We start from the raw sequence: 12,084 nt of genomic DNA on the forward strand, positions 1-12,084 counted from the left end.
GGATGTCTTCAGTTCCGGAACGGAACGTTTTTTGGCCGGAGAAAATACCGCAGCATGCTGCGCTTTTTGCTCCGACCAAAAATCCGGAACACTTGCCGCAAGGCCGATTCCGGAATTAATGCCCATTGAAAGGCATTGATCCGGATCCGGCCTTAAGCTAAACGTCGTTTCGGCGCATTGCCGGACCCGACATTTAGCTTTTTCTGAATGGTTACCATGGCTGCCGGGACGCTAAAGTCCTGGCAGCCATGGTAAAGTGTAGCGGGGAGCAGTATACTTACCGTCCGTGCGGCTCCCCGGGCGCTCCAGAGTGACGTCAGGGCGCCCCAAGCGCATGGATCATGTGATCGCATGGATCACGTCATCCATGCGCATGGGGCGCTCTGACGTCATTCTGGAGCGCCCCGGGAGCCGCACGGACTGTAAGTATACTGCTCCCCCGCTCCCCACTACTACTATGGCAACCAGGACTTTAATAGCGTCCTGGCTGCCATAGTAACACTGAAAGCATTTGGAAGACTGTTCCGTCTTCAAATGCTTTCAGTACACTTGCGTTTTTCCGGATCCGGAGTGTAATTCCGGCAAGTGGAGTACACGCCGGATCCGGACAACGCAAGTGTGAAAGAGGCCTAAGTCTGGACGGATCTGTTTGCCTCCGCACGGCCAGGCGGACACCCGAACGCTGCAAGCTGCGTTCAGGGGTCCGCCTGCTGAGCGGAGCGGAGGACAAACGTTGCCAGACTGATGCATTCTGAGCGGATCCGCATCCACTCAGAATGCATTAGGACTGGACGGATCCGTTCGGGGCCGCTTGTGAGAGCCTTCAAACGGAACTCACAAGCGGAGCCCCGAACGCTAGTGTGAAAGTAGCCTGATCTAACAGAGCTTTTGATTTGCAACTAGGTTGGCGGAATGGCCTCAATGATTATTACACTTGCAAAAAAAATGTCCAATTAATAAAAAAAATAAAAATAAAAATAAAAAAAATAAAAAAGGAAAAAAATCCTTCCTGCTAATAAAAAGGAACAAAATAAACCAAAAACTATAGTCTATTATATATAGGCCCATGGAATGGAGTAAAACAATGTGGTTTACTGAGGTGCGTTACAAATAAATAACATTCGCTTTCCTTCGCCCTGCACAAAAAGCCTAATAATGTTACAACAACGGACTGTACAAGGCTCCTGTAAACATGACTTATTATGCCAAGCATTTGCATTGCACTCATTTACAATTTAGTCATGGAGCATGCACCCTGGAAAATGAAATGAAGCTTCTTGTACAGTCTTCTCCTCTTCCTCTATGAATTGCATGAATAGGAAATTCTCCGGCTTCTATAAAATTTCCAAGTCAACGTGCCGAACGTCAGGATTGCGTTGCTGTAACAAAGGAGAGATGTAATTAATGACAAGTAGGGAGACATTTGCATCCTCTGTCTTCAGCAATAGAAAAATGGTCTCTACTCTACATATCTCCTATGAAAGACAACAGTCGGGGAAGATGTGCCCCCTGCTAGCAGAAGTGCAGACGTGCTCTGCAACCGAAAATCTGTGCACATCACAAGTGAGGCATAATGGTCATAATTAACACCGCAAAGTCTTCTACTCCCTGCTCCCAGGAAGGTGAACATGGAAGTTTGGGAGAAACAGGCGGCTGAGCAGATGCAGACAGCAGGTCTCTCTCCTGACAGCAGGTCTCTCTCCTGACCACACTCAGCCTGTAGCTATTGGGCACTTCTGTCAGGAGGGGCTCAGAGTTTCCTTCAGATAGAGCCATATGTATTCAAGTAGGTTGTCATCCCCAGAAGAGCTTCACTCCTAAGCATCAGAGTTTACTATAGACGGCATATATACAGCATAAATGAACAGAGAAGACATGATGGTAGGTGACAAAGCTTGATATGACCCACAAAGCCATCCTAGTAATAACTGATGGTTCTATAGTACTGAAATGTTAGGATATCAGAAAATATCAGCTGAAGGTTTACAATACAGAGCTTGCTAAGAGCTCATTCGCATACCCTCTTCCCAGAATTCCAGAGGTGTGCTGCTTCACCTCTAAGACTCCTCACACCCTTTAGGCCCTCTCTGTAAGGAGATGTAGTTTTCTCCCAAAAAGATTTAGAATGTAAGGCATGTTTTAAAGGTTTTGTGTCATTTTAGGGTCAAGGGCTGACCCTTGGGTTTTGGCCACCAATTTGCACTGAAACGGATCTGCAAAAAGACCAGCCCCATTATCATTATTGGGGCCAATCCCTAGGCTTTCTGCGCAGAATAAGTAGCAAATCAATCAATCACTTTTGTACTGTAGATTGAAATTTTCAATGCAAGTGAACACGGTTGCGGAAACCCCATTTACTCGCACTGGAGTTGGACATTCAGTAGATTTAATGCAGATTTCGGCACGGAACATGCAACCAAATCTGACCCTTATGACAAAAGATTAACCATGTAACTGTGACCCACATTTGGCAAGTCGTGAGCAGTTATTCTCTCTGACGCATAATGAAGTGTATAAAACACAGTTATCATTTTGTATTTATGTTGCAGAAAGGAGTCCCCCGTTTAGGACCGTCATCTAGTAGCCAGTGTAGAGCGTGGCTACAAAGAGGGTCTTTCACACTGGAGGACACATCACAACCGTTGCAGTCCACTTACTGAAAAGGGTTTTCCCATCTTATAAAATGATGTAAATCACTAGGATGATGGGGTCCAACCTCCCCCGTGGGGGCCGACCTCTGAGATCCCCACCCCTGATCTTGAAAATGAGGAGGGCATGCTGGTTTACACTGTACATTCTCACAACTAGTGGGGTTCCCCTCTTTGACCCCCAATGATCATATAGTGATTGAATATCCCAGCAATAGGATAAAATGAGGAAAAAAATAAATCACAGACCATACACTCCATATGATTAGCAGAAGGATAGACCACATCGACTGTAATAAAACTACTTCTTAATACATCTGGGGCATTAAAAAAATAAAAATAAAAGATCTCACATTTTTTTCTCTAGGTGACCGTCATTACTTAATCTGTACAAAGCAAGTTTCTGGTCCTGCAGATCAGCCTTATTCACTGTTATATTAAGGAGCTAAAATACCAGAAATAGCCCACGGACAAATGATCCTCTGTTTCACTATAATCATATTAGAGGCTGTGGTAGAACCAGGGTTAATGAGTATTTGTGGTTGGCCCTACACCCTTGTAAGCCCTGAAGCTTCTGGATTCCACCTCAACCATGGCACGGCCTGCTTGGACATAGGGTTTCCTCTGGGTACTACACTTTTTCCGCAGCTTTCATTAACATTGCTTATGCGCGTGTATGAATGCAGAATATTATGGAACGAAAAAAAAAAAATGCAATTACGGAGTCCCAGAGTTTGGAAGTTTCTGTATTCTATACGCCTCAGACTTTCAATATAAAAATCTATCAGAGCTGCTCTTATGAAAGCTACATTTAACATGGAAAATCATCAGTCTGCTCCGAAAGACTATTTCACCTTCATACATAGAGCAGTTATTAGTGAAAGCCGAGCTGTGATATATCTGCAGTCAATTTCGAGAAGGGAACACAAGCCGAGCCAGGCTGCTTCTGCCCGAGTGGAAATCAATGGAGGTTTTACCCAAGGGACTAGGGGCAAAATAATAATGTTTAGTCACGGACATAAAATTTGTCCCAAATGCCCCTTTCTTCATCATCCTGAGACGCATTGCACCCGCTTTACATGTAACAGCAGCCACTGATGCCCCAAGAAGCAGGTCCTAAAGTACGAGAAATCATTCCCCAGTCAAGACGGCTGACACCTAAAGGCCGGCTTCATCAGACACAGGCCAGTGTAGAGGAGAGACCTGTCTATAGCAGTCCTCTTCCATTAAAGGGCCATCTCTCTCTCTCTTCCACAGGATATGCCATAGATGACTAATTGTCTCATCGTTGCGGCCCCCCCTCTGGGACCTAAACCCATCAAGAATGAATAGAGGGGTGGCTTCACATCTGCCCGACTCTCTCGCTTCTATTTCTGTTACAGAAACTGGTCCCCCTCTGTACACGTGCCGGACAATCATTCCCTGCACATGTTAGGGTACAAAAAACTCAGTTAACCCCTTCCTCATATGGCAATTTTCCTTTTTTGCATTCTTGTTTTTAATTCCATGCCATAACTTTTTTATTTTTCCATTCACATAGCCGTATGAGGGCTGTTTTTTTGCGGGACAAGTTCTACTTTCTAATAGCACCTATAGGGTGGAATAAAAAAAAAAAAAATGCAATTCTGACACAGTTTTATGTGTTTTGTTTTTACCACCTTCACTAAAACTGACCTGTTCCCTTTATTCTCTGGGTCAGTACAATTACAACGATACCACATGTATATAGTTTTTTTTTTTTTGCATTTTAATGCTGAAATTTTTTTTTTTTTTAAATACGTTTTTTTCTTTTCATCACCATATTCTGATCCCCATAACTTTTTTTTTTATAGTTATGTCTATGGAGGTGTGTGGGGTGACTTTTTTAAAAAATATTTTAATAGTATTACTTTAATAGTTTATTTTTTTCAATTGTTTATTTTTATTTTGGTGAAAGGGGGGGCTGATTTGAATTTTTTTTTTTTTTACTTTTTCTATATTTTTTTAGGACTCCAACATGCAATCATTAGATTACTTTTTGTATACATTTATGGAATTTTATCCATGACAGTATACAAAGATTGCTATATTCCAATGCAGTGCTGCCACCTGCAGGCCTGCATTGGGAGATACCAGTAATAGACCTAGAAGCCTTATACAGGCTCTGGCTTATTACCTCCATGGAACGCCTTCTCAAATCTCAGCCAGGGCAAGGTGTTCTGGACCGGGAAACATGCGCTTTCAGGTTAAATGCATCCGACAGGTTAAATGCTCACGATCGGTGCTATAGGGTGTCTGCTATGTAAAACAGCAGGCACCTGGTAGCTATGGCGCATGGAGTGGGAGCCATCTTTAAAGAACCAACATCCACTGAACTGTTACAGCAGATGTCGGGAAGGGGTTAAAAATGGCCAAACGGTCTACTTTTAACGGTCATTTTTTCACAGATGCCTTTCTGACAAATGGCCCCTTTGAACTGTATGGGACCCATCTGTCTGTGATAACGGACAAATAGGACATGTCCAATTTGTCACTGCCGTTATTCACAATCCATAAAAAAAAAACAATGTGTTAATAGAACCATAGACTGCAATGGTTCTACAAAAACGGCTGTGACGCGGCCCTTTCTCACTCCAGTAGACTTTTTAATAAGAATGATGTATAAAAATTCAAGTCTTAGTAAATCGGCCTCATAGAATTTAAATGTAATGCAATAACCCAAATATTCTGGTTTAAAGGGCATCTGTCAGCAGATTTGTCCCTATGACACTAGGTGACCTATTACATAAGCACTTGGCAGCTGGAGGCATCTGTGTTGGTCCCATGTTTATATGTGTCCATATTGCTTAGAAAAATGAAGTTTTAATATATGCAAATGAGCCTCTAGGAGCAACGGGGGCGTTACCATTACTCCTTTTTCTGCAACTGCCGCACCCTCTCCACTTTGATTGACAGAGCCAGGTGTGATGATGCTTTCACCCCCTGGCACTGTCAATTAAAGTCCAGCAGTCGCAGAGAGAGCTAAGCCTCTAGGTGTAATGGCAAGGCCCCCGTTGCTCCTAGAGGCTCATTTGCATATATTAAAACATAATTTTTCTCAGCAGTGCGGACACATATGAACATGGGACCAACACAGATGTCTTCAGCTGCCAAGTGCACATGTAACAGGGCAGCCAGTGTCATAGGTACAAATCTGCTGACAGATAGTGATGTGGGACCTGCACCTATCATTCATCGCACAGTCTACATATAATTCATAAAAGTCCATATAGGACAACCACTTCAACTATACAGCAAGGCAGCGAATGCTGCAAAACTTCTATTATATAGAAATGTGAAAGCTGGAGCCCGCATCAAGGAGAACTGGGCCATTCAAGCTGCAGTGTTAGAAGACAGAGGCGGCTTATAAAGTATATTACTGGGCTGATAACTGGATGCTCTCCACATTTCAGGATAATTAGCCCACTGAGCAGCACCGGCATACGACTGGCATTTACAGACAGGATGACAGCTGCTAAAGATAGTATCCAGCTATTTCATGGTCCTAGCCTTGTGTTACAGCACTTTCCTCAGTCCCCGAGTCGCCCTCCTCTGTCACCTTGTTACTAATTGTAGTCATCAGTTTTTTTTGGAATTCTACTCATCTGTTTCTGGGAAAGCTGGGTGACAGATTTCCACAGATTTCTAAATGCCAGATCCACATAGTTATAAAGCAATATGGCAGGGGCAGGACTGGAATGATGGATGACAACATACACTCAAAGTTGTGATCTAAGAGATGCAGAACCCCAGTTGGAGTTTAGTGACGCTGTTAGGCTGTTCAGCAGTCCTAAGTAACACTTATGGAGGAGGGCAGCCATGTCAGCCAGTGGCTATGCTCCAATCAATGGGGATATGTAACTTCACCACCTACTCTTTACCTCTGTATATCACCTCAGGGGTTGAATGTCTTCTGATATAAAAGTGATGTCCGCTGACCAGGCCGGCACGGCGTCCCTGTTCTATAGTAACAGGTAGCGGCCCCTTCTGAGCCGGGAATGTGTTCTGCACATAATGTGTTGGATTCTTACCTCATCTAATGATGCATAACTTAATGTGACAGATCTCATCTCTTCAGTACACGCCTCAACAGACATCCTCTGCCTGGATTATGCTCCGCTATATGACTACATTATAGAATGTGCATACAATAGATAAGCAAACAAGCAACATTACTGCAAGCTCAGGAGAACAGACATCTATGGGAAATAAGATCAAAGAAATCCAGAAGATAAGAATCACTGCATGGTAATACAGATAAATTAGCAATGCTGCACAGAGCGGATTAACACAGGAATACAATGGCAGCCATAATAGCTGTGACTTCGCTGGCAGCCATTGCTCCCGACCCATTTATATACAGCACAGTGTGTTCTCCAGAAGCTAGCCACTATAAGACACCTCTAGCACGTCTCCTTTGAGAACAAAGGATTGGTCATCTTTCAGGAGAAAATGGGGCATTCAGATACACATTAGATGGTTGGACGTTAATCTACAGTGCACAGGCCCATTCACACGACCGTATTTTTGTTCCACATACAATCCGCATTTCAATGGGGGCGCAAAAAATGTGGACGGCACACTGTGTATGCGGACATTCGTATGTCCATTCCGCGGCCCCGCAAAAAAGATAAACAATAGGACATGTTCTGTTTTGCACACAAAAACAGGCATGGTTACAATGGGTGCGCAAAAAACACGGATGTCACGCGGACCACAAAATACATACACGTGAATGCACTCTTAGGCTTAGTTCTCACTAACTTCAGAGGGCTCCCTTGTTGCATATATAATGGGTCCTGATATGACACTAGGCCTAGACACACCATTCTGTAATGTCTACTACCCCCCTGAACCCATTTACTGACATGCCTTCAGGCTCTTTATATTCCCAATTTGTAGGATTGTACAGAACATCAAAATTCCTAAATCTTTCTTATTACTTTCTACCTTCACTTACTTTCCAATTGACACCTCTTAGGCTATTTTCACACTAGCATTGTTTGAATCCGGCGTTCAATTCCGTCACCGGAACTGCCCGCCGGACCTGGAAAAACGTGTGAAAACGGATTACATTTGAATCCTGATCAGGATTTTGATCACAATGAAAAAATGCATTAGAAAAAAACGGATCCGCCATTTATGGACTTTAACTTTTTTTTCACATTTTTCGGGTTTAACATGCAAAAGCCGGATCCGGTTTGACGGAACACACGGCGCCGGATCTGGCGTTAATGCAAGTCAATGGGAAAAAGGCCGGATCCGGCGTTCAGTCAAAGTGTTCCGGATTTTTGGCCGGAGATAAAAATACAACATGCTACGGTTTTCTAAAAAGCCTGATCAGTCAAAAAGACTGAACTGAAGACATCCTGATGCATCCTGAACGGATTTCTCTCCATTCAGAATGCATTAGGATAAAACTGATCAGTTCTTTTCCGGATTTGAGCCCCTAGGATGGAACTCAGCGCCGGAAAAGAAAAACGCAAGTGTGAAAGGAGGAAAGGATACTTGTGAAGTAAACTCATAGGTGATGATAATGACCACAGGAGTAGTAAATATGTAATATTGTGACAAACCAGAATCTGTGGGAGTGTTGAGGTGCATTAGATACAGTATTTCCAATCATCAGACGTCTATTATACACCTAATGGGAGTCATCTTAACCCCTTAGTGACCAACCTGTTTTTAACCTAAATGACCAAGCGTTTTTCTTCCTTTTTTTTTTTTTTTTTTATGGTCACCTTCCAAGAGCTATTACTTTTTTTATTTCTCCTTCTATATAGCTATATGAGGGCTTGTTTTTTTATGGGACAACAACTACAAAATAACTTTCTGGTTAACTTTTATTAATTCTTTCTGGGAGGGAGATAAGGGGAAAAACAGCAATGCTGCCACTGAGCTTTTATGTTATAAATTTTACGGCGTTCATTTTTCGATATACAGTGGATATAAAAAGTCTACACACCCCTGTTAAAATGTCAGGTTTTTGTGCTGTAAAAAAAAATGACAAAAATAAATAATTTCAGAACTTTTTCCACCTTTAACCACCTCCGGACCGCTGTACGCACAGACGCGTCCTGGAGGTGGTTGTTTAATTCCTCCTGGACGCGCCGGCGCGTCATCTCGTGAGACGCGAGATTTCGGTCACAGCCGGCCCGCACATGCGCATCGCGGGCCGGCAAAAGTTCGAGGAGTATTTCATCAGCAACCTGCCGGCCAATGATCGTCGCTGGCAGGTTGCTGATTTTTAAAAAATCGAATCACAAGCCAGATAACAGATCATATTAGTAAATATGATCTGTTATATGGCTTCTCTGCTGGTCCTTTTCGTCGGTTGGATCCAGCAGAGAAGCAGACATCACTGTGAGTACACCAAACACTTCACTGTAGCCCCTGATCACCCCCCTGCACCCCAATTAACCCTTTGATCACCCCTTTGATCGCCCCTGTCAATCACCAGTGAAAGGAAAAAAAGTGATCAGTGTAAACTGTCACTTTTTTTTTTTCACTAGTATTGGCTGTTAGGCCCCTTGGTTAGGTAGTTAGCGTCAGTTAGCGCCCACCCCACCGCACCGCAGTCACTTTTATTCGCTGTTTAGCGTATCGCTAATCAGCATTTGTACTTTTATAGTATCTGTAAGTGATCAAAACTGATCACGGTCAGATCTATAATAGTATTAGTGTCACTTTAGTTCGCCCTCCACCCAAAACGCAGTGTTTGCCCGATCAGGCCTGATCGGTCGCCCACACGTGCGTTCACCCACGCCCGCCCCACCGCAGTGACAAAAAAATTTTTCTTTTTTGATCACTGCACATTCACTTTACACGCTCTGCGGCGATAAAAAAATCAGTTTTGATATTTTTTATCAACCGCAGCGGCCTCCGGTACTTCGCTAGCCTCCCCTTTGTAAGACAGGCTTGCTTTTTTTCTTGGGTAGTCTCAGGGAATACCCCTAAATTTAGTAGTCCAAATGTCAAACAGGGGGTATTCTTCTGAAGAGGCCTACAGGATTCTGACCCAGTCGGATGAGGAGTGGGAACCCTCATCTGACGAATCTAGCGGGTCAGAATATGAACCTGTGGAAAGCAGTGGCTCTCTGACCCAAAGTTCGGACGAGGAGGTGGAGGTCCCTGGCAGCACCAGGCGTACCCGGCCCCATGTCGCTAGACCACAGGTTACACAGGATCCGCTTCAAGAGCAGCAGAGTGGGGCTGTCGCTGCCGGATCACGTGGTGAGGCATACACCAGCAGCGCAGCCCTTCCTGGACCTAGTACCAGCACTGCCGTACAACCTGGTGAAGTAGCGAGCACCAGAAGGGCAGTTGAAGCTGGTACGGTGGCACGTGCACTAGTTACCCCGTCGCAGCCACCTCGCAGACAGGCCCGTAGAGCCCCTAGAATCCCTGAGGTGCTGGCAAACCCTGATTGGCAGTCACCAACTTCAGCCGCACCATTAGTTCCCCCTTTCACCGCCCAGTCTGGAGTTCGGGTTGAGACGGCTCAGATCAGTACGGCCCTGGGATTTTTTGAGCTGTTCTTGACTGCGGAGCTCTTGGACTTAGTCGTGGCAGAGACCAACCAATATGCCACACAATTTATAACCGCAAACCCGGGAAGCTTTTATGCCCAGCCTTTCCGGTGGAAACCAGTCCAAGTTTCCGAACTTAAAATTTTTCTGGGCCTTCTCCTCAACATGGGCCTGACAAAAAAGCATGAATTGCGGTCATATTGGTCAACGCACCCAATTCATCACATGCCCATGTTCTCTGCTGCTATGTCCAGGACACGATTTGAGGCCATCCTGCGTTTCCTGCACTTTAGCGACAACACCACCTCCCGTCCCAGAGGCCACCCAGCTTTTGACCGGCTCCACAAAATTCGGCCCCTCATAGACCATTTCAACCAGAAATTTGCAGATTTGTATACCCCTGAGCAAAACATCTGCGTAGACGAGTCCCTAATACATTTTACCGGGCGCCTTGGCTTCAAACAATACATCCCAAGCAAGCGTGCCCGGTATGGGGTCAAATTGTATAAGCTCTGTGAAAGGGCCACAGGCTATACCCACAAATTTCGGATCTATGAGGGAAAAGATCAGACCCTGGAGCCGGTCGGTTGCCCTGACTACCTGGGGAGCAGTGGCAAGACAGTCTGGGACTTGGTGTCACCCTTATTCGGCAAGGGGTACCATCTTTATGTGGACAATTTTTACACAAGTGTGGCCCTCTTTAGGCATTTGTTTCTAGAACGGATTTGCGCCTGTGGCACCGCGCGAACTAGTCGCGTGGGCTTCCCCCAACGGCTTGTAACCACCCGTCTTGCAAGGGGGGAGAGGGCTGCCTTGTGTAACGAAGAACTGCTCGCGGTGAAATGGAGAGACAAGCATGACGTTTACATGCTCTCCTCCATTCACGCAGACACGACAATACAAATTCAAAGGGCAACCCGTGTCATTGAAAAGCCCCTCTCAGTCCACGACTATAATTTGCTCATGGGAGGGGTGGACTTCAATGACCAGATGTTTGCTCCCTATTTAGTTTCCCGCAGAACCAGACGCTGGTATAAGAAGGTGTCTGTATATTTAATTCAATTGGCGCTCTACAATAGTTTTGTTCTCTACAGTAAGGCTGGGAGAACACGATCCTTCCTCAAATTCCAGGAAGAGATCATCGAGAACCTCCTTTACCCAGGAGGTTCTGTGGCCCCATCCACCAGTGTAGTTAGCCGTCTACACGAGCGACATTTCCCCAGTGTCGTTGCTGGTACCTCAACCCAACCGCCACCCCGAAAAAAATGTTGTGTCTGTAGCAGGAGTGGAATAAGGCGTGACACCCGCTATTTCTGTCCTGACTGTCCGGACCACCCTGCCCTATGCTTAGGAGAGTGTTTCCGGAAGTACCACACACAGGTACACCTAGCATAGGGATCACATCTCACCAGGACAGGCACACAGGGCTATTAGGGCCCTTTCTCTCACAGCTGCTGCAAACCTCTCCTTTCACCTGGGATAAAGTGCATAACGTACTTCGCCACATCTTTGGGCGATTTGCGCTTTGCACATTGTCCCATGGGGAAGGAGAGGTTTGTTCTATAAAGGTAAAAAAAAAAAAAAAAAAAAAAAAAAAAAAAAATTACCGGTAAGTAAAAAAGTTAAAAAAGTTTAAAAAAGTTAATATGTTCTGTTCTAAAGTTAATAAAGTTATTGCTTTGCGGCCTGGTTTTTTCTTTTTTGTTTTGTTTTTTTTACCTTCCAGGTGGACCAACCGATCGACCAGCTGCAGCACTGATGTGCATTCGGACAGAAGTATTGCGCTGCTGTCAGATTACACGCAAGTCGGTGTATGCGGCGCTGCAAGACGAGATTTCTCCTCTGCAGTAAAAGATATGTTTGCCGAGGCATATGAGCTGAGGAGGTGG

General features: G+C 44.8%; 1 protein-coding gene across 2 annotated transcripts in view; it reads right to left on the reverse strand.

Moving 5' to 3' along the window:
• Positions 1-878: 878 nt before the first annotated feature.
• The window catches only part of SLC30A9 (solute carrier family 30 member 9), a 106,383-nt gene continuing 95,177 nt past the window's right edge, over positions 879-12,084 (reverse strand). For both annotated transcript variants that reach the window (XM_040418928.1, XM_040418927.1), the window contains exon 18: positions 879-1,379. In XM_040418928.1, coding sequence (XP_040274862.1) covers positions 1,335-1,379 — 45 coding nt within the window. In that variant the 3' untranslated portion in view covers positions 879-1,334. The remainder of the gene's footprint in view (positions 1,380-12,084) is intronic.

This window comes from Bufo bufo, chromosome 2 (assembly GCF_905171765.1).
Source record: "Bufo bufo chromosome 2, aBufBuf1.1, whole genome shotgun sequence".
NCBI classification, from domain to species: Eukaryota; Metazoa; Chordata; class Amphibia; order Anura; family Bufonidae; genus Bufo; species Bufo bufo.